At 42.6% G+C, this 23,802-nt stretch overlaps 1 protein-coding gene across 1 annotated transcript; it reads left to right on the top strand.

The window, feature by feature from the left end:
• Positions 1–11,882: 11,882 nt before the first annotated feature.
• On the top strand, positions 11,883–12,210 carry SF3B5 (splicing factor 3b subunit 5). Its single transcript, XM_059835746.1, has one exon. It carries the CDS (start codon positions 11,914–11,916, stop codon positions 12,172–12,174), a length of 261 nt encoding a protein of 86 aa, XP_059691729.1. The 5' UTR covers positions 11,883–11,913; the 3' UTR covers positions 12,175–12,210.
• Positions 12,211–23,802: the final 11,592 nt, after the last annotated feature.

The following is a 23,802-nucleotide window of genomic DNA, read 5'->3' as shown; positions in this document are numbered from 1 at the left end:
AAAGCCTAGAGACACCTGGTCAGAAATCAGGTTGACTCTGCTTTGAGCAGGAGATTGGGCAAAATAACTCCCTGAGGTCTCTCCTAATCTGTGATTCTAATGTGGTCCAAAATCAGCAGCTGTAGAGGCCAGATCTTGGCGTTGAAAGATGCCTTTAATTAGTAAGTCCTTCAATCTCACATCCTGCAGTGCAAGAGCAGCTGGACTCACCATGCAGAGTCCGGTACTGCACGAACAGCGTCTAAGATAAGCTCATTAGCTGCTACAGCAAGGCCAGCTCTTCATTAGTCAACATTCTCACTGCAACACCCCTGCATTCCATTTTAATCTTGGTTACCAATCTACTGGGTTTATTTTCCAGAGATGTGTTGTTTCTAATGATGCATGTCTGCAGTTCAACCATTTGTAGCTTTCTTTGAAAAGAACCGTCTTCGGTCAGGTGTCTGGGTAGAGCAATCTACCTGCACTGTGTCTGTCAGTGCAAGACATAAAACATGCTCGCCTGGCAGCAGCTGATGGCCTGACAGCGTACGTTGCCAAACTGATACTGGATTAGCAGGTGCTGAGGTGTATCCAGGCTGTTTGTGATTTGGTCAAAGAATTTTAGCAGGCAGTTCAACAGTTTAACAAGTGTTTGAAGTATATTACAAGTCATAAGACAGATTGATCAGATGCAAACAAGCACCCTCCAAATTCTCTTACACACTTGTGCCCATCAGCCTTCAAACCTGTACTACATGGAAATTTTCAGAGTCTTATTCCCTGAAGACGAAAGGAGATAGACATGCCAGTTATTGAAGGACAACATTTCACTTGCAAGATGATTTTCTAAGTAATGTTAGAAACCCTGCCATACATGTGGCTTTGGTGACAATTAAGTTAAGTTGATGGACTAAGCTAGATTTTCAATTTATGTAACAACAATAATAATATTGCATTACATTTATAAACTGTGTTCCACTTCAAGCTCTGTAAACCAATTTGCAAGCAATTACTTTAAAAATCCTGCTATGTGCATTGCTACCCATGTATTATAGATGGGAAAGAAATCACAGAAAGTGTCAAAATGCCTACAGGTGTACAGGAAGCCTTGATCTAACTAGAAGGTGCATCCAAATCCCCTGAGTGCTAGTCCTCTCTTTTCATGAAAAGATTACATGCCTTTTCATGTCTCTGCCTTTTTCTTACAGGTATTTTATTCCTCTTAAGGCTTATGCCTCTATACAGCCATCTTTCTACTTCTCTCCTTTAAATAATTCCTTACATATGAATGCTATACAGTTGGCATAGAAAATATGGTGTGCTACTTCATAAGAAGTCTATGCCAGTTAAAAGTACTTGCCAAATTCTGCTTTCAGTGAAGTCAATGGAACTTTGAACATGGCATCAAGTGAGACAGGCCCAGTATTAAAAAATACAGGAAGCGTGAGATGGAGGATAGGTAGTGGGCTGTTTTGATACTGGTATAGAGTAGAATCAAAACATAATGGTCATGTGTCCAGGTGAGTGAATAGACCATGTGTGTCCTCTAGCCAATGCCCTTAAGACAAGAACCAGAAAGCAAAATGAAATTAATTACACAAATGCTCTGGCAGCTGGCTTTGGCATTACAAGATGTATTTTTGATGAAATGCTTCCCAGACCCTAGAGACAAGCCCAAACTAGCCCCCAGAATACAGGTGCTTACACAACTGCAAATCACAACCAGACTTGTGATTGTCCCAGCTTCCTAATGAGCTGATCCAAAAATCCCAACTCTGATGCCCCAAACCTTGGGAAAGTAGGGGTTCACACCCAGATACAGGCATAGCAATCCAAAACCAGTACTACCACACATCTATAAGACACGTTTTTCACTAGCGTACCTTCATTAGAGTACCTTTCTTAGAAAAATACTACTACCAAAGGTGTGTCTAAGCCCAAAGTTTGTTTCTTTCACAAGCCATTAATAACATTCAGGAGAAAACTGTAAAAAAGAGGTTGAAGGTGAGATAGCCCCCTAATAACCAACAGTTGTGGGATTTCTGAGACAGAGGTTGCATTCAGGCATTCAAGCGGTTGAGAAGAGACTGTCAGAGCCAATGTACAAATTGTTGTTTGTATGGAGCATATTGGTAGAAGTACTTTTAAAGTGTATTCAGGTGCACGCACCTCCTCCCCTCCCCCCCGGCTCATCCTGGGCAAACTCAAATGATACTCAATCCTGAGTTTCGTTTTGGTTTGGGTAAGAAAGTGAACATTTTCAGATTTGCTATAAAAGTGGTAGAACTCGTTGGAGTTAGACTTATGACTATCTCTGCATACAAATCAAAACGCAGCTCTCAGAGGAGCTCCGTGGCGTACAGTGTGAGAAGAGTGAGAAATGTGTCAGCGTGAGTGCGGGCTCAGCTCAGACTCTACTCAAGGACGTAGGAGGAAACAGAAACTTAACTGACAATAAAATTTTCCAAAGGGCTAATTTACCCAAAGCAAACCATTACGGTCATAACAAGTCTCACCCAGAGATGATGTGCTCAGCTGAGTCAGTGACAAATCTTCAGGGAGAGCTGGAGGCACAGCTGGGCGACGGGCACAGTGCAGCGCCAGCAAGGAGCCTGCTCTGCCACCAGTTCAGTGTGGGGCTTCTGGCAAGGGATTTCATCGCTACTGGTGTCAACGTCCTCGTCTATTCCATTAGGCTAGTATTTTCCTTTCTTAGTACGGCCGCCAAGAGTTAGTGCTTGTAGCATACAATACAGTTCTCAGAAGAAAGACTATTGCACTTCCTAATATGTTTTATAAAGGCAACAATGCCATCCATAAAGCAGATGACTGCCCTCAATACTATTTTTTCTCTAGATTTATGACTAGCTTTTTCTTAAAGCACAGTTACATGCTTCTGTTTCTTTGGCTGATAGAGCATCAGCCAAACTACTCTCTCTCAACGCAAATTTTTTTCAAATTCCTCTTGAGAATCAGATCTTCTGAGCTAAAAGGCCATTTTTTTCTCCCACAAACAGCAGTCAAAACAATATACCTATATCTGCAGGAAGATTTTGGCTTATGATTTCCATGCCACAGTTTTGGAATTCTACACATACACAAAAGATCCACCTTCTTTCCTAACCCTAACTTACCATTGAAAATAGTTTATTGCTAAGTCCTTTAAATAGGGTAATAATAGTCCCTTAAAAAAGGTGAAAAGCACTGGTTCTGGGTTTTTGACTTAAGTTCCATGTGAGGATCTGTTGGGATAGTAATGGTGCCTGGTTTTAGTAGTGAAGGAAAACACAGATTATTTTTTTTTCCCTGTGTGAAGGTAGAAACACTTGGCCAGATCCTGGGGGTTATAGGAGAGAGAACTGAACAGCAGAGCATTTCAGAAGGCGACATTCCATGGGTACCATTGAAATGATTCAAACTGTAATTAACTATCCCTGCTATCCCAAAATACAGGTGCATTTGCATTTGGGAATGAGATGAGTATCAAATTGCAAATTGAGTCACTCGACAAACTTGTTTTACCCTTCCAATTATGCAAGCAAGTTTGTGACTCAGCATCTACACGAGTCTGTTCTCCACTGACAGGACAAATCAGTTCTGCAGCTGAGTCAGTCAGAGCAGCCCTTTTCACAGTGATAAACTCAGCAGGTAGCCACTGTATGGAAAAGATTGTGGAGCCTTTATTCTGTGTGCAGTTACCTATGTGAGGCAGAGTAAATACATTTTGAAGGAGAATAATCTTCAGCTCATCTTCACACAAGGAACTAATTAAATGGGGGAGAGAAAAGCTGTCATGTGATTCCACTGATCAGTGTTCATGGTCCTTTAACTGAAAGAGGTTAGATTTTCTTTCCAATAGCATTTTCTGTTGCTACTGTTGTGTGTTCATCCCTTGCTTATAAAAATGATCCGGCAACTTGCTGTACTTGCAATTGTGGTTGAGAATGAATTTCTTTAATTGTCTTTGACTTTTGTTTCAAGGGTTGCACATGATTTCCTACATTTTAGAGTGACAGGGGTGGAGATATCATGCCAGTTACAGGCAGTCACAGACTCATGCACACATTGGCGTGGGAATCTGCCACAGCCTGTTCCTAGAATGCCGACTTTTTTTGCTGGCACATCTGGAACCAACAATAATCTTTCCTTACCCTTCAGGCTTGATCCTTTTGAGGTGCAAAGAATGACTGTTGCCAGCGGTCTTCACACTTGAAATACCTAACCCTCAATGCCTAGGGATAGAACCTCTAGGCTGCATTTGGAGCTTAAAGTGAAAAACCCACTGGGTAGATTGCACTTCCCTCTCTCTGCCTGTAAGAAATATATCCCATTAGTCCTCTTCAAAACCAGGTATCTTTACACCCAGGCCCAGAGTTGAACCTCACCAATAGCCACATTAGTTGGTTTTATAATAATCCTACTGTGAGGCCATGAATGAGGCCCCACTGGGTGAACTGCAGTACAAACACTGCAGGAGAACGCCTTAGCCAAGAGGAGCTTGTCGTTAAGTTACACGAGGCTGAAAAAGATAGAGAAAAGGCAACAGAGAGTTATGGTTTGCGAATGTTTTAATTTCATACTGAAGGCTTTTCCAAAATGTCAAAAATGGGTTTCAATACACAGCTGTACGTGAATACCAAATTGTCTATTCTTCACAACAGCTATTCTGAGAGATGCATCAGCCGTCTCCTACATGATCTACGCACATCCTGTTGGGGCTCCAGATCACAACCCCAGCGCCGACAGTTTTCACAATGACTGGTGCTTTTCTTAAAGCCTCTGTCCCTGCAACCATTTGAGCATGTGAGCATTTCAGCTTTAATTTTCTGAAAATAAGTACTTTCAAACATAATATAAATAAATATTTTCAAACATTTATGGAGAAAAGCAAATCAAACTAAGTGAAATACGGAATCTCAAAATGGAAAAAGAAAAAAAATGAAGGCAAACAATATCTGTTACTCAAAAACAATAGAAAAAGTCACAATTTTAAAAGCTACTTAAAAATTTCCAGGTTCGGGTAATTTCTGAGTGCCTGGGTTTGACAATACTTTGTCCAGCAGTTTTTTTTATTTTGTCCCGTTCAAGGTTCCTCAATCTGCATGATGCTGAGGAGGTGGGGGGAAATATTACAGTCTAAAAAAGATAAAATCTTTCTGCTGTACTCCTTGCTTATGTTTGCTTTCCAAAATCAACAATTCTCTTTCAAGCTCTCAAATCACATGCTAAAATGCATAGGTGGGATGGCTATCATTATACATTACTAATATTGCCCAATCCTGACTATAAATACCTTGCTTCCAGTGGCTTATTCCCTGCTGAGTCTCAACACTCTGGGTTTACTTTTTTATTCTGAGGAATTGGTGAATTCTAAAATTTTCAGCTTGTGACAAACAAGAAATTCCAAAGAATGAAACCAGCAAGCAAGAAGACATTTCTCTTGAGTTATCAAGAGCTTTGCTTTGAACATATAAATTTCACTATGGTGCTTGGTGTTGTGAAAAAATATGTTCTATCTGCCTGAAATGCAATAAACGACAATACTTTGAAAAAGCTGAAAGTGGGATACATTGCATAGCCTTAGTAGTGAAAGCTTTACTTTTACAGTAAATGCAAGAGGCTTATGTACATTTCCTATTTCAAACGAGGAAGTTCCCAACCCAAGCTGAGAAACAAGCGGTTAACTAGCAGTTACTGGTTTGCCTTTTCCTAGAGATGCAAGGAAGGAACAGTTGTATTCTTCCTTCTGTAATGACGCTAATTTCCTAAATATCCATTGCGGCCCTCTCTCTCCTTTGCTGTCTGCCCCACAAGCAATCCACAGCCTGAAACTTCATAACATGAATTAGTACAACACACACCAAATAGACGAGCTGATGACTCCCTGATATCGGTGGCTCCATGCTTCTCCTGCTATTATTTTTTACTTTTATGACCTGACTCGCTGTGCATTAACAGATGAGTTTTGCCCTTGTGCAGAATGCAGACGATGATAGATTTTTGTCGAGATAAGGACGATGACACCAATGTCCTCCGTGCTTACTGCAGAGTGGGAGGTGAAATGATGAATATTTGTGCATGTGTGTGTAGAGGGGAAGCTGGAGGGGGAAAAGGCTGGTTCCAGATAGGCTTCCTTGTACAGAACGTTTTTAAGTACCGTTCTGAAGAAATCAGTATTTTTAAGACATGATACTTATGTCGCAGATGAAAATAGAAACAGCTGCATTAAGCAGCTTCAAGAGTCAGACTTAAAAAAAGAAAAGTCACCTCTTCTATCCTTACTCTTCCCTGAACATAGAAAGAAGAGAGCGATATGATATACAGAGCTATTCAATGGTCTAATTAATTTCTGCTAATTTAAGCTCATGTACACTTCTGATATCTTCTCTAGGGCCTATTTAAAGATGTATCTTTCGTCATTGCTACTTTTGTATACTTTATTGAACACAATCAATAGCAGTATTATGTGCAACAGTTTATCTGGGGTGAAGGAAGGGAAGACACCTGAAGAAAAGCGTGGGCAGAATACAGCTGCATCTTGGATAGTCCTGTAGCCTTCCCTAGTTTTATTACATTTACTATTATTACTTCGTTTTAAAATTCATGACAAGAACAAACCTTTCCCATCACAAAAATGTATACAGAGACAAGCAATTTCAATTCACCTGGCAGACTATTATTAGCTCTACTTTTAGCCTGAAATGGTAACTAATCACATTAGTGGAGGGGCTTTGATTTTCAAAGTGATGGCTTTGGAATCGAGAACTTCCCTCTAAACAGCGAGAGCTGCCTCTCCCAGACCTCCGCTGTGCTCTCTGTAGAGGTGTTCCATCTTCTCCCTCTGCACCACATTTCTCAGATCACCACCTTATTTCAGAGTCTTATCTGTAAGAGCTGTTCTAGTGACCCCTACTGTGGCTCTACTTTTAGGGTGCTCCTACACCATGCTAGGAGAGTCTCAATGGCATCTAAATTAAACTAATTAAATTGTGGTGCACACCTAAGGCACATAGGTGTTACTCAAACATATACAGAAGAAGGACTACTGCGTCATGGTAATAGTCACAAGGAAATGATGGAGTGAGAAGCTACTAGACCAAATCTTAGCGCTCCGTAAGCTGCTCCTAGGCAAGGGACCATTAGTGCAGGTCACAGATCTACTCAGTTTGATAGAGAAGGGCCTAACACAGGGTCAATTAACCTGATCAGGACCTTTACATTGTCACTCTGCCATCATGCAACAATAGTGAACTATAGAATACATTATTTTATAAACGTTTTAGGGAGTTTTAATACAGCTTAGTGCATAACTGGTGATAGATGATATCATACTGTGATACTGACTTACAGCAGTTAACTAGCAGTTACTGGTTTGCCTTTTTCTAGAGATGCAGGGAAGGAACAGTTGTATTCTACTTCAGATAGCTGACATTAAAAAGAGTTGATTTTCAATCCAACATTTCATTTCCTTCAAGCTGCAAATCACGCAGTACAACAGCCTCCTGTCCCAAGTTTCGATACACCGTAACATATCAAAGCCTAAGCGTGGCAGTGCCCAACTCTAAATGATGCCTGTCCTGAACCTCAGGCCAAGATAATTTTTCGGCAGTGAATTTCTCCAGTTGCAGTCTGATTTAAAATAATACAATTCCCTTTTCCAGACAAGAACATTGATACTCAGCAGCTTGAAGTGTATGCTTTCAATGGTAGGATACACAGTATAGTTTCTTTTCCTATTTTTTATTCCATGTTCTTATCTGCCAGCTTTGGCAAAGACTCAGCCGCACGACCCTAAAAGAAGCTTTCAGATGTTTGAGTATTCACACACTATAAAATCAAAGCATAGTTTCTAGTGGTGGAATGAAGTTTAAAACTTAACCATGCTTGCAGGAACCCTATTTCCTCCATCTCAGAAGCAGCCCCAAAAGCTGCAGGCAGTTGCCGTATTAAGGCATATTCTTACACTGGAGCAGATTCACAGTTCCGACTGCAAGGAAAAGAAATTAGAGGACCTTATGCAAAACAAGGTGGAGAATGATACTGGCTTATGAAAAATGTTTTTCACAGGACCTCTGAAAAAAGCAGTAAAAAGATCTTTCACCTGTTACAGGCCGAGGAAAGGGCTTCCTCAGGCTGTTAATATCGGCAGGCTGTAACAGCATTTGACAAACTGCAAAGGCTTTCACAGTGTATGTGATGACACAGGAAATCTGAGAAAAAAAGATCATGCAATTAAAGAAAGGTAATTTTTGCAGCCTAAAATTGCGAAGTGGTAATGTGACCTCTGCAAATAATGATTTAAGAACCCTGTTACAGTAGAAGCAACATATTTCTAACGAAATTGGGTTTTTAACAAAAAAGGTAATTTCCCACATAAAGACATCAATTTCTTATAATTTTTTAATTTCTAGCACCATTCTTCCCAGGCTAATGCAATCTCAAACATTTTTTTTTCTCTAAAATTTTATTTGTGTGCTAAATCAATATAGTGAAAAATAGAGGAATTTCTGAAAAAAGTATGGCACCCCTCTCTTCTCCGTTTTATCATCTTTCTGGGTGTGTGTTGGATTTATCTATTAAAATCGTTGCATCCCCTTGTTTGTGGGGTATTTATGTCTTAACTCTTCTACCCAAAGAGTCAGTAGGAGATTCAAAAACTCGGTGGTATCTTCCAGTGGACAGCTACTGTCTTTCTCTGTTGGTCCGGCTGCCTCCTCTACTCTCTTCGTTTTGAAGGAGCAACCTACTCCCGTTTTCTGGAAGAAGAGTTTATGCAGATCCAACCCTGACATCCAGTGGCCACTGCCGTTCATGGCATGCTCCCGGTGTCTCGACCATTTGAAACTTGGTTTGAAGTGATACGGCTTTAATCTCCAAATAGATTATCTCAGCACTTAAATCAACACATTTATGTGATTTCCATAAGCAAGCATTGGTTGTTTCAGACACTAGTTATTTATCAACATGACTTCAGAGACCAAGAAAAATATGAAATGTTTTGATAATTATATTTAATGGTATTTAGTACAAAAACCTTGAAATATTCTAGAATGCTAAATTAGTCAAGAATCCTAATCACACAAGCGTGTTACCACTGCGTGATAATTCTCCCGGTATATATCTATGTCTGTGCACACATGCATACTTACATACATCCTCTCCCTCCCTGCAGTCACTTAATATTCCTAAACTTGAAATGAAAAGTGCCCAAAGTGCAGGCATCCATTTTGCATGGACCTAACAAGATTTTATTTTTGTGTGGAAGAAGAAATGAAGATTAAGTGAATATAACTGAATGTAATTCTTCAAAGCTAGCAGCTGAAACTTTGTATTTTTCAGGTGAAACTTGAAGTTTGGCAATTACTTGTAAATATTTGTTACTTGCCTGTTGGCTGGTGATTTGATTACCTGTTTTTCCCTCCTTTAAGCTTCTCTTGTACTCTCAGAGGTGTTTTTGATCAAAGCCAATACAGAGTGAAGTTTTTGTACATATTTTCCCAGTGTTCTGGATGCCTGAATGCAGTGTTTTAATCTGGCCCATTATCAAGCTTGCTGAAAATTTTAGGTTTACACTTCCCTTTCAGGGTGTTTTTTTGAACTAGAACTCTAATACCTGTTTGGTTTAATGCAGCTATTACTCCTAGAAACTCCTGCAACAGCTGCAAGCGATGGATAAGCTTCTGGGTGTCTTTTCTATTCTGAAGACTGATTATTTTAATCAATACATTGCCTGGCTTAGAGTTTCCACGATGATAACTTGAAAACAACTCTGAGATCAGCCCTACGTGTCACTGTGTTGGCAATGAACATCTATCAAAAGTTACCATTCTTCATACCGTCCCACTCTTTATAAAGATACCATTTAAAAAAGAAATTAAAGCTTTCCCATGTTCAGAATATGTCTTTCTTTCTCTTTCTGTATACCAGCATATATAGGAACTCCTGAGTTTCCTGCATTTGTTTGTTCGTTTTTTCTCTCTTGGTCTCTCTGGAAGCAACCGCAGAATGCAATTGCTGTAGCCAGCTGTGTAAACTGCTTCCTGCTAAGCAAGCCTTGATAGCAATGACTCAACAGATCCTTGTAAGAATAAAAAAAATTATAGTCCTCATTTAGTTCTTTGCACTAAAGAGTACAGACACTTCAGGACATTGATTTGATGTTGCTTTCCTTGGCCTCGGTTTTATAAGATGCTTGCTTTAAAACAAGGGGCTTAGAATCATCTGGGTTTTCACCCAACATTTCTGTGGATTTCTTTTGACTACAGGGCATTTTCAAGGACAGGAAGAAATAGCTTAAAGTGTCCTATTGGAAAATTTCTGACAATGTGTCTTTCCTATTTTAAAACAAGTAATTAGGAACACGACTACCATACGAAAGCATGAATCATTTAATGGATTTTAAATTTAACATTATGTAAGCACTTGAAGAGAGCTGGAGAAGAAAGTCTACTTATTTGCTGGGTGATAAAATTTATTTCAAGCTCCACTTTGACCAAATAAGATAGGCAATGCAATTTTTAATTTCTGTGCGTTTGGTATCTGCTTGTGAGTTTAATATTCACGTAAAATACTACCTCCACTGTAAAAAAATCTTTTTCACCAGTAATACTTAACTTTGGCTTAAATCCTTTGACCCTGCTCAGCTGCAAAGCCTGCTTGGGGAAAAAAACTCTGCACCTTACAAAGGAACAGGGATGGAACCTACAGTACTTTTCTTCAGCTGCCTGTAACAGAACTAACCTTACCAAACTACTTATTTTGGGAGGACCCACAATTGCTGTCCCACACTTCTTTAGCCTTTCTCTATACGGAGCTCTTGTGCGAGAGCTACCACATAAAGTGCTGCGTTGCCCTCTAACCAGGCAATGGGCTAAGGAAAAGGAGTGGTTTGGGTTGCTTTTGGCATCTCCTGGGCTAGTTTTCTGGTAGCTTTTTCTTTCTTCAGAGCCAGACTTCCCACGTCACTTGTTTAGGAAGCAGAACTGAGATGCAGTTTATACAGGGACGGTGTCAGGAGCTGAGCTAAGCTGCGTTTTGCTTTTCTGCCTTCTGAAGTCTCCTGGCACGGAGACTTTCTGATGTTGCTCCCCATGTCCCATTATCTAGGTATTTTGTAGCCAGATTTGATAGCGTATGCCCCTTTGATTCTCGGGTGAATTAAGCAGTAGCTATAACATCAAAGCCATATCTTTGCTTTACAAATGAACTTGAGGCTCGAGGCTCGGCCTTGTCCCTGTCTTGAGAATACGAGATCCTGAACTAGTCGCTAATTCTCAAGTATGTGCTTTAACATAACGATGTGTTACGGTTGCCGGCCTTACGTTGTAACTGCCATTTGGCTTACTATTGGATTAGGCAATGAGAGCAATTAAACCAGTAGTAAATTATTTTATTACAGATCGTATTAATATTTAATCATGCCAGGGCCCGCCCCGCAGCCCTCCTCCCCCCCCGGGCAGGGACTGCTGCCCTGGCAGGCCGCCTCCGCGCCAAGCACCCCCCGCCGCAGAGGGGCCAGGCCGCAGGGCCCGGGCCGGGCCGGCACCCACAGTGCCCCGCAGGGCCCGGCCTGCCGCGGGCGGGGCGGGGCGAAGACTACAACTCCCGTCATGCCCTTCCGGGCGCGCATGTGCGCGCCGTCCCTCCAGCTGTCGCGCTCCCATCGTGCACCGCGGCAGGAAAGCACAGGCACCACCCCCCCGCCCCCCCCCCCCCCCCCCCGAGGTGTTTCTTTTTAATTTCCGTTCAGAGCGAAGCGCGGAGCCGCAAATAACCCGCGCCGGCCCAAGGGCCGGGCTGCCAAAATAGCTGCTGCGCCCCGGCCGGAGGGGCGGAAAAGGTCCCTGGCGTGAGGGGGCACGTCACTTCCGCTCGCCATTTCGCGCAGCACCTTCCCGCAGGGCCTGGGCCGCCCGCACCGCCGCAGCCGCCATGACGGACCGCTACACCATCCACAGCCAGCTGGAGCACCTGCAGTCCAAGTACATCGGGACGGGCCACGCCGACACCACCAAGTGGGAGTGGCTGGTGAACCAGCACCGGGACTCCTACTGCTCCTACATGGGCCACTTCGACCTGCTCAACTACTTCGCCATCGCCGAGAACGAGAGCAAGGCGCGCGTCCGCTTCAACCTCATGGAGAAGATGCTGCAGCCCTGCGGGCCGCCGGCCGACAAGCCCGACGAGTCCTAGTCCGCCCCGCCCGGGTCCCGGCCCCGAGGTGGTGTTCCGTAGGGGCGGGTTGGCCGGAGCGAGCGGCGGCAGCGCAGAGGCCGCCCCTCCGTGCGGGGCGCGGTGGCGGCCCAGCTGGGCTCCGCTGAGGTCGCCTGCCCGCCGAGCCCGAGCCCGGCACCGCTGGGCTGCCCCTACGCCTGCGGGAAGGTCCAAGGAGCTGCTCCTGTGAGCACGGGGAGCGTTGGCGTCTGCGGCCCTCCGGCCTCGTGGTCCTTCCGCTTTCTTCGTGTGGTGTTCCCTGGAAGGACTGTGACGGGGAGAAGACCTGTAAAATGCCTGCTTCTGGACAGCCTCGAGTCTTTTAACTGTACAATCGTTCGGATTTTTTAAAATGAAAAATAATAAATCTTACTGGGCATTTCTAATGTTTTGTTTGGTAATAAGAGCTCTTTGTTCTGGAAGGAGTGCTGATTACTCAGTATTAAGCGTTTCAGTACAACTATCTGAGGTGCAAGTCTCAGCTACTTTACAGATAGCATTTCTCAGGGCTTGCTTACCAAAAGTGTGTTTTGAGGAGGGAGAGAGGGGAAATTTGTTGACATTCAGAGGGTTTGATTTGTTAGAATTTATTGTGTGGGGTGATTTGTGACACAGCATAGATCAATTGCTCTGGTGCTTTAAAACTCCAGAATGGCTTTTCTTTAAATACTGGGGGTTTTGCCTCATCTTCCTCTCACCTGTACTTTGAATTTTCCAAATCTTGATTCTCTCTGTTCCGGCTTAACTACCTTTTTTTAAAAAAAAAAAAACAACTAATGCTTCCTAGCCATTTAGTAGTTATATTTTTTTTTTCTATGGTACTACACTAAAGATGTGTATTAATGTGGGGTTAGACACTGTTAATATGGAATAAGTGGTTCAGAGGCTAGGGAGAAGCTAAACCGTTTTTCCAGATGACTTCTCCAAATTTCTCTTTCCTTCCCAAGAGGAACATAAGGGTTACCTACTACTGCTTTCAAGTAAAATGCCTTGAAGTGACACAGTCTTAGATCAGACTGCAAAGTGAATTGATGTTGATTCTGATTTGTCACCTAAAATAGACTTTCTGTTCACTCGTCATAGTAGAAATGAATTTTGAATTCTAGTGAATGGGAAGGCCTCAGAGTAAAACTTGGAGCAATTCAAGGTTCATTGGAGAAATTCAGTGCTCCCATTTCTGACATGGAACATTGTAACTGTGGATGGGGGTTTTTTTTGGTGTGGGATTTTTTGTTTGGGTTTTTTTTTTACATTGGAAAGTTCAGTGTTTTTTCATCCTATTAAAACTATGCAAGCTTATCAATGATTTTTTTTTTTCTTAAATCAGTGATCTTAAAACTTTTGAGTGATAAACTTCTCACCCTTCATTGAGTCTTACAAAACTAAGCTATGCATAGTATTGTAAGAAAAAGTGTGCAAGCTCCTGAGGCCACGTTCAAGTCAGTACATCCATCTTCTGAAGAACTGAGATGGCATTTTTCCAATTTTGTTGCACATATTGAGATAAGGGCAAGGGTGAAGTGGTCCTCAATAAATGTTACAAGTTTTGTGGGGAACTACTGCAATTTCCAATAAATGAGAGGGATTTGTAGACAGCTCCTGGTTTGCACTTTTCATGCAAGCTAGTGCAGGTAATTTGAAGAGCATCTGTTCTTCACACACTGAGGAAAGTGGCTGAAAGATTTTCCTTAACTGAGTTCAGGCACTGGCTAGTAGGCATGCAATGCAGTCTTGCAAAAATCAAGCAAAATTTGTATCTAAATCAAGCAAGTTTCTTGTTACTGTTATTCTTAATAAAACTGTTCTATGACCAAATCTTAGAAACTTGCCTTTTCCTGTACAAACAGGCAGCATGCTTAGCGGAAAAGGGTGGCATGGGAGAGTCTCACTGGGAAAGCTGCCATTCCTGTTTCTCTTGCATTACATACACCATAGCTGCTCTGTCTAGAGAGGAAAAAGAACAGAAGTATCAATGACATCACTGCATTGCCTCACAAGTCCTTTCATAAGGTGTCTCGTCTGCTGGCAGCCAACAGGTAGTTGATGTGTGCAACAGACAGCAATACCATGGTCAAGTCAGTGATGGCAAAGGAACTTGAGCCTCAGTGCTGGGACTCAGGAACTCGAAGAGGTGGAGTGAGAATACAGATGCTTTTGTAATGGGTTGGAAACTGAAAGTGCAATGTTTTGTGAAGACAAGTCTTTATTCTCTTACATGGAAGGAAAAACAAACTATGCAACTTAATCTGCTTCTGCATAAATTAGAACTTAAAAAATTCAAGGAAGATACTTTTTTGAGTATAATCTGCTAGCAGCTCTATCCATGGATATTCTCCATATTTGTAGTGTGTTTTAACATGTGAGGAACAAGTATATGACACGTAAGTAAAGATTGGTGCCTACTTGCAGGCCAACTCTTCATTATAGGCCAAACAGCCTTCGGGGACAAGTAGGAGTTATGTGGTGAGTTAGCTCGCTGGTTCTGCTGGGTATACTCTTTTGAATCCTCTGTTTTAGTGTGGTTGGAGAAGGTTTTTGGAGTGTCTGTACTAAGTAGTGATGACGAAACACTACAGACTCTTAAGAAGTACAGAAAACCAAAGGGAAGCTAGAATTCCTAAGAATTCAAGACAAACTTGAAGAGAATTGGGAGACACTGAAGAGTGTATTTCTGGACTATGGTATTTTTCCTAAATCCCAAAACATTTTTAAAACTAATGAGGACAGTGAGCTCTTTTACATTTTAGTATCGGAAAGGGTAAATCATCCTAAGGATAGAGTTAGTGATGTGTCCCACTGGGGTGCATCTTTTTTTGAAAGATGAAACGTACTGTTTATTTATAAATTGGCTTGATATTTGCATTATGTTCTTTTTACATCCAAGTATGGCTTTAACTGAGCTTCCCCCTGTGATCTCTGGCTCATTTTCCTAAGTTTCTGTAGCTTAATTTCATGTAGTGTGAAGTGTGAGAAATACAACTATTTCCAACATGATGTGCGTTGTATTTGGTGAGAAGGAATTTCACCTGCTTTTGTTCTGCTAGTTAACATACCTTTGTAAATTCTCTGTAGCGTAGAACATGTATGCACTTTTAACTAAAAAAATCTAATAGATATTATATATAGTGTTTAACGACTGTTTAGCTAAAAACAAAATACTGAAACAGCGTTACTTAAGATTTATGAATACAGTGAGAAATATGAGGATGGCAGGTGAAAGGAGAAAGGTTTGCTTCTCGTGCTTTAATTATAGATGAGTCAAGAGAAGAAGAACCAAGCTTGGCTCTCACAGAAAAAGCAAGCAAAGCTTCATGCTAAGTTGGTTTATTTTACTTATAAATAGGATATACTTAATCCAGAAAATATTATCATAGAAGTGCACTACCATCTTCATTTTTAATTATGTTTGTTACCATTCTTTTGGTAATGTGTCTGCCTTCTACACCAGGTAGCATAAGTGTGAGGTTTACTAATTATTTTATAAATTAAGATACCTTGGCAGTTTACTCAATTTCTATATTCCAGTTACTTTTCATTGTAAGTGATGTATTCTTTTTTTGCTACACCAGAGGGCAGCAAATGACGCTGCTAGTCATCTGAAGGCACAGATAACTAATAGAATTGCATGCTCTCTTGCAACGTTCCTTTGAAAAAATAGATGGATACTAAAAAAAAATGTTAAAACTTTCCAATAGGCAGAAATACTTAACTTTTTCCTCCAGGACAGTTCTAAGGCTTAAAACATATATTATACCTTTTATTCATCGTGGGTGAATAGAGCAGTATGGGAGCCCTAGCAAAATACCATAGCTCTATAGTTCTGAATACCTGAATTTTTTTATTTTCTGTTTTATCAGAATGATAGCAGTACATTAGTTAACATTTGCACAGTGAAACAATAGCACTAGTGAGTTATTTTCTGCAAACTTTAAAACTTGGGCCACTTCTTTCACTTTAGTCATATTCAGCATAAAACTCAATTGTTTTTTAGGATCATTTACATATATTAAACATTCATGGATGATAACATTTGTAGTCTGGTTTAGCATCAGGATTTTGCTTCAGCACATTCGGTAATTCCTTTTTAAAGATGAGCTATTTTAATCATCACTGGTTTCAGAATCCTCATCAGAGGTCTGTTGGTTCTGTGCTGTTGCATCACTAATTCCATAGATTTTTCTAAAGCAAAATGAAAAAAAAAAAGCCAAAAGACATATTTGGTTTCATAGTACACAAAGGGGACTTAAATGTGCATTTACCACTTTTTTATTTTTTTCTCAGTCATTTAACAATGCAATATTTTGTGACTTACTAAAAGTGCACGCTTTCCACTGCTCTGAGGCTAGCTTTATTGCCCAAAAGAACTTAAATCCATTTAAAACTGATCAAACTGTGGGACATTTCAGCAAGTTAGACATCCTTGTTTGAAAATTCCATTAATGTTCCCTTATTCCTTGTCTATTTGCCATTCTCCTCCTATATTCTTCTTTTTGCTAATTTCAATCAGATCTGTTTGGAAAAAGACCTATGAATATAATACAATATAGTATATTCTTTGGTGCCCTTTGAAACTGAGCCATGAGTCTATGCTATCATGAAGAAATGTGTAAGGATGCTGGCATACCTGAATGTTTCTGACTGCTTTAAAAATACAACTAGAATAACACTTTCCTTGGGTTCAGAACTGTAACCTTTTGCTTTCTCATTTTCATGCCAGCTTGATAATTACTTTTTGTTGCAGTAGCACACAAGATACGCTGGACTTCCCCGCCCCCCCCCCCCCCCCCCCATTAACACATACCAGAAGAGTCTCTGTCACAAATAGTTCATAACTGTAATTTATTTTGAAACCCACCTTAAACAGCTGGAATAGTTCACCTCTGATAGGTCTACTCAGGCTCCTTGTTTTTTGTGAAAAATGGATGGATGACAGTTCAAACTTCATCTGAGTTACAAAAAAATACATAATTCCATTTTGAGGTGATTCATGTGAAATTAGAATTTTAAAACAGATAAATCACAACAGCATTTACTGAGGTTCAAGTGAGGCATAGTTGCCCCATGTTTTCTTCTGTGGCACAGCTGGCTTAGAAGCTGTTCACAGTCTGATGCCTCTTGGGTAATGCTGATATTGGTGTTTGTGGGGCTGCAACGTAAATCACATTGCTGAGATTATGTTAAGATTAAACTTGCAAAGTTAGGATTTGTAAACATCCTACGAAGTCACAAGGTTATGTTTAATGTCTCACTTCTCTCTTTGGATTTACAGCTTGACCACATGCGGTACTGGCATAACTGAATTGTGAACTGCCATGAACAGACTGAGAATAAGCAACTGGAAGCACAAACATTTTTAAGTGGCTTTTGCTAAGGAAGAAAACCAAACATGTTTTATATTCTGAGCCTGAAGAATCTGACCACTATGATTAAACATTGATTACAATGCACAAGGCAGACATCAGATGGCATAGGCAACCAAGTCTTGCATTTCCTTGTGTTTAAGTAGACTCTAAGCATTGTTCTTTTACTATAATATTAAAAACCCCCATCTGCTTTCTGTTTTTTTAAAAGGGAAATTAATCCTAATATTTACCAGTCTAGCAATTTTCCCATCATGTATCAGCAGCTACGCTTGATTCTCAAATTTTTAATATGTGTCATGGACTTATTTTGCTTACTGTCTGAGCTACAGAGTGAATGGAGAAGCTAAAGGAGGTGGAATGTTTTTGTTAAATGTAGTTTTCCAAGAACAAGCAGTGAACTTCCAATCTGATGTTCAGGACCTAGTTAAAATTAGTTAAATTTGAAGCACATTTCTTCACATACTACCTTTTCCAGTGATAGCATGGACCTAGTGTTTAAATACTCATCGTTATTATTCTGACAAAATTTCCTGGAGGAACAAGAAACATTAGGAAAATGGTGACTTTGACAGTTACTGTCTTACTAAATGGAATGAGAACTCATGGAAGAAAATAAAGCAACCTCTTTCACCGTATGCCAGTCTATGTTTGCTGGGGGAAGAGATACTAATATGAACAGGGAAAAAATATGATCTATCAAAGTCCCATAGTTGGTACCTTTCAAACCGAGAAAATAGAGAGTACTTTGTTTTGATCTGAAAAGGATCAAAGCAGTTGCCAAGGTTATGGGGATGCTCTCAATGTCTCTCTCATATCTTTCTAGCACAGGGCATGTGACAGCATCCCTTTTTAACTGTAAGAAAAACAGGCATTCATGGATTGTGGTGAATGACATAGCTGTCCTTCAACTGTCCTTCAGCTGTATCACTGCCAAGACAGTATTGCATGTAAAACATTCAGGCCTTTAGCTGTTACTCCTCTGCTCTCAATTTTGAAGAACAACTATAGGATGAAACTCATCAAACAACTTAAAAAAGATTGAGGATGTAAGTACATGTAGCACCCATTCCTCCTTGCCTCTTACTTTTGCAAAAATAGTCTTCACGTTAGTAAGTGTCCAAAAGCTCTTATTCAATCTATGGAGTAGCAAACCCCACGAGAACTAAAGGAAGACATGTTTCTTTAGTATTCCTTTCCTCTTTCTGGTACATCGGTAAAGCAACAGTCTGGTGAAAAACAAACTAAGCTCTTTTCTACTATCTTAGCACGATAGCGTGATTTCCTGACACACTCTTGCGATTGCAGATAAGGCTGATGTTTAGCCCTTGGCTGAGCTGGGGCTGGTACAGGATTTTCTGAACTTTGCAGCATTCTTATTTTATGTCCTATTTGGTATAAATGAGTATTGAAGAAACAAATGTATGGTGCTGATGAATGTACAATAGTAAAGACTCGTGTTTTCTGTTCACTGCTGGCAGGGTACTACTAGTATAACTCACTTCACACTTGGACATCTTGAGTGGCATGTGTGCAGATTCAGTATGTCATATTAAAAGGCTGAGGGTGCCTTTTGCATTTTTAGACCACTGTTCATGTTGGTTTATGAGATGACCATAATGAGAACGCTAAACTCACTGCTTCACCTACAACTGCTTGACAGTTCCTTTGGGGCGCCCTTCAAAGCATGGGGCTGGGGGTGGACCCTGCAGGGTATCACTGGGTCGGACCTGGTTGAGCGGGGCTTCCACGGGCTGCCCCAAGAGTGTGACAGACCCGGCCGGGAAAGGGGCTTGTGCCCATGCAAGAGCTTTGTGACATGGCTAAGGAGGTGCAACAGGCCTTCAGGCAAGTGGCAGTAAAGCCTGCTGTTTGAAGAGCTATACGCTGCTTTTCATTGCTTGTTAAAATGTTTTCCTTCTAAGAAATTGGTTCTGAAGCAGCTATTTGCAGACAAATGTGTGAGCAATTTAACTTGTTGCACTGCAGAGCTAACTGCAGCTGTCCTGGGATGGCCCTGGGAAGCGGGAGCGAGTGAGCGCCTTGGCAGGCAGCTCCCCCAGCGCTCTGCTTTGTGATTTTATTCCCAGTATTTTGACTGGTTGTTTATGATGAGGCTTTAAGGGAAAGAGATGATCCATATGCTCATCAAGCAAGCCACAGAAAGCAACTCGGCCTGTGGGGTCCCAGCAGCAGCATCGGAAGACTGTCTTGGTGGAAAGTCAAGACTTGGGGCAGTGCAGGGCCACGGGTTGGCCTTACGAGGCTTTGCTCACTTGCAGGCTAGGACTTACCAACCTGAGCAGGGCACTTGGCTATTCAGTCTATTAGTCGTCCAGACCTGGGTTGTATCCAGCTTTTGCCATGCTAGCTGGAGCTTCCCATTGAATCCCAGACCAAGCTTCAGGTACTCAGCATCTCTCTCGAGCAGGCCTTTAGTTGACTTCTCATCTCTGCTGATGAAGTCTTGTATCCTGCTCTTGAGCCAGGTGAAGGAACAAGAATCTGTATCTCTTTTTTTGAAAACACAGATCCATATTGTAACTGCTTTTACCCTAGCCTAAACATGGTGAATCCAGATACCCAGTGTCACAGTAGCTTGGTCTCATCACAGTGCCTTATGGACCATAGGGATTGTTTTGGTCAGTAAGCAGAGATGAAGCACTCCAAGCTTTGGCACTTTGGCATACTGAAGAACTCATGTGAGAGATAAAATGTTCCCCTCCCTGTGAAACTGTTCCAGATTAGGGGCAATCCCTTCTCAGCTTTCACTCTTACAGTCTGCCACCTGTGCACCATCCCTCTCTAGGTGCTTTGCAAGCAAAGGAGAAGCCCCCAAAAGGCTTGCAATCTATTCAGAAGAAATGTATATGTGAAACCCAGTGGAAAAGAGGGTCCCCTAGGAAAGCTGAGGGCCAGGGGCATCTCTTTCCAGCTGCATGAACTTCATACCAAAATCTTGTGGCTGAGAGCTCCAGAACATGGGCCTCATCCTGCCAAGGGTATCACTCTGAGCTGCTGTTTCCTTCTCAGATATGGGGCAAGGTGCAGACGAGGCAGATTTTGGTTGATGGTTGGACTTGATCTTACAGGTCTTTTCCAACCTTAGTGATTCTGTGATTCTGTGATTCTGTGAGGCAAAGAAAAGCCAAACTTAAAACTCTGAAAACGAATTGGAGCATCACTCCCCAACACATGCATCTCACCAGCGAGACTGCCAACACCAGCAGAGAGAAAGTGGGCTGGAGTCAGCAATGTATGAGGACTGTGTTAAGGCACTATCTTTTGAGCATGATATATGTTTACTAGGAAATGAGGAGGTGAGAGGCAGTAGGGTTGAGGTATTACAGTGCTTAATTATTCTTTGAGGAAGAGATTTCATCCCTCATGCTACCCATGTGGCAGTTAACTATAAGCCTTTTGCTGAAATCTTACCTCCCGCCACCACTTCTCCAAGGACACTACCAGAAAAGCTAACATCATGAACGAGGAACAGAGCATTTTTCTTGGCAAAGCTGAGCAGAGAACTTCAGGACTTGTCTGCACAAAGAAAATAAGGGAGGATGTGAATGCAAAGTAAAATGCCTTTTCCTGGCTATCACTCTGTGGGAATGCTCTTCTCCTGCAATAAAGATATCTTAAACTGAAGATAAGGACTCAGGAATAAGTTACTTGTGATAAATGAACTGTGAGGACACATCAGCTGCTCCTTAGCTAGTGCCCATTGCACATCCTTACTTCAGTGTGAAGTACAACATCTTCTACCTCTTTCCTTGGAGGCACTTTCTTTGCATCACTGGGGCACTGCAGGAAAAACAAAAACAGGGCAGAAACCCCCCCTCAGGCAGCTGCCACAAAATAGTTATCTAGTGTGCTGCAAGTCCAAACCCTGATTCCCCTTGCCATAACTTGCATGTCTTCGGTGAGAGCCCTTTAAGAAACCAACTGCAGTAATTCAGGATGTCTCTTCTGCTGAAGGATAAGAGTGCTTCGGCAGACCAGGGAGCAGAGGGTTTCAGGGAATTTACCAGGGCCCTGTGACTGGGTCCTAAAGACATAGGGGATGGTAGCCAAACCAACAGGGCAATCCTTGCTTACATGCATCTCCCATTTCTCCATGGTGGGCAGGTGAGAAGGTGGCTCAGGAGACCCAGGGTTGCACACCCACAAAATACTACTTCCCTTCACATATGTCACAGCTTCATCTGGTTGTTTTTGGGGATGTGTGGTGGGTCATATAAAGAGTTTTTCTTAGGAAAACAGTAGCTGCCAGTCACAACCAGAACGTGCCAGTTTAGTCGTTTGCCAGGCGAAGTGGATCTGTGAGCTGTCTGTATCTCTGCAGGATGGGGCAGGGGTGCTATGGGGCGTTGCCGAGGGCACACCGCACCCCTGCTGCTCCACAGGCTCCGCCAGCACTCGGCTTGTCCCACCAAGCCACAGGCACCCACCTGAGGCCCAGTGGTCGACCCTATAAACCTTTGATATCGTTGGGAAGGGATTCACACCTCTGAGGGCAGCTACAGCCTTTGGTGACCTGTTCCTTTTCCCTGACAGTCGAGCCCTCTCTGACTTGCCTCCCACTGAGCTACCACGGGGGTGCGAAGGGTGAATCGAAGGAGTAACTGGTTTTTCTTCAGTTTTCTGCTTGGTTTGGAGACTATCCTCATGTGGTCCTGCAGCTCTGCTTGCAGGTTTTCTTTTGTTACCTGCCAGGGTTTGATCAGAGACAGTTGTGTCCCATCCATGTTAGTGCACAGGGGGATTAAAGAAAGGGGACAGCTGCTGCTGCGGTAAAGGGGACAGCATTGTGGCTGAATTCCCAAGGGGCAGAGCCAAAGTGCCACTATTTTCCCCTAAACTGGGGAACCAAAGAATTCCAGGCCTCTCTGTGACCTCCTTCACTTTTAATCACTGTTTCCCTGATGTCAATGGGTCCCCAAGCAAGAGGTCAGCGCTGAGCTTGACTGTTGGCCTTGGTGTAGCCTCAGTGCAGATGACTGCATCCCTCTCCTTACTCAGTCTTCTGTCTGTCCTTTCCATCCCATTTTTCCCCTCTAAGCAGCTGGTTACACTGTGACACCCCACCCACAGCAATAGCACTATTTTGCTACTGCTTGACATCCCAGCCACGCACACTTCTTCCTGGTGCTGATACCTTGGTTTCTTCTTTTAATGACGTTTGAGAAAAATAAACAATCTTACTTTAGCAAAGCCCATTAGCCTATGAATAATCGCTCTACTTTGGGCTGTCAGTGAGCAACTGGCTTGCATCAGCTGCCCAGAGAAATAATTTGGGGAAGACTGCAGCTCCAAATTAATTCTAGATATACACATTTTGAGATACATGTGCATGAGAACCACAAACCCGGGCTGGAGACCTTCCAGAACTGAACTCTCCCCCCCAAGTCGCTCTGGCTAGAGTAAACAGCGAAATGCCATCCATGGAGTTTATAAAAGCAGTCTAGGTGTGGAGCAGTAACTCCAAGCAGCTTTTCCGTGGTGCCAGGGTCCAGGCGGTGTTAAACCCACATGCCCGTTGCAAGGCCGGGCACTAGTGTGATGTGCTGCAGCCCGTAAGTCACCTGCTGATGTGCTGCTTCCCACGGGGACCTGCCTCTCTCGCCATACTGGGCAGCTGGCAGCTGCCTCACTGGTGAGGAGCGCGGCTGCAAGGGGATGAAGGCCAGGCGCTTTGCCAGCTGTGGCTGCCCATGCTGGGGTGCAAAGGGCTGGCTTCTTTTGGGGAACGTAGCTGGATGAATGGTGTACAGCTCTAATTGCTTTTTCTGCTGGTAGTGCCCCTGGAGGTCATCCCAAATCCTGCAGTCAGGCCCCTGGGAGCGCACTTTGTACTCCATACCAGGCTTCATATCTATAGCATCACGCAGCATGTGCTTGCGTGTAGGCCAGTCCCGTGGGGCTGTGTCATTTCCTGGACCGCAGGAGCATCCTTCAGCTCCCCACAGTGCCCTGACTCATTTGCCCACCCCTTTCAGCCTCTCCGACAAGGGAAGCACCATTTTACAGAGTCACCTGCTTCCCCACGCACTGCTGGTAGGTGGGGTGCAGCATGGAAAAGATGGCATGTTTCTGGGAATCGAACAGTCAGAAGGTATCAATGGGGAAATGACTGAAGCTGATTAGCTAGCAGGAAACTTTTTACCTCAGCATGGATTTCTGGGGGCAAGGAGAGGGAGTACTAAGAGAAGGAGAAGAGTGGTGAGGACAAGGCCCTTTTTAGCCC

The sequence above is a fragment of the Gavia stellata genome, chromosome 2 (genome assembly GCF_030936135.1).
Source record: "Gavia stellata isolate bGavSte3 chromosome 2, bGavSte3.hap2, whole genome shotgun sequence".
Classification (NCBI taxonomy): Eukaryota; Metazoa; Chordata; class Aves; order Gaviiformes; family Gaviidae; genus Gavia; species Gavia stellata.
Note: the sequence above shows the minus strand (reverse complement) of the source record. Positions and strands in the feature narration are given on the sequence as shown.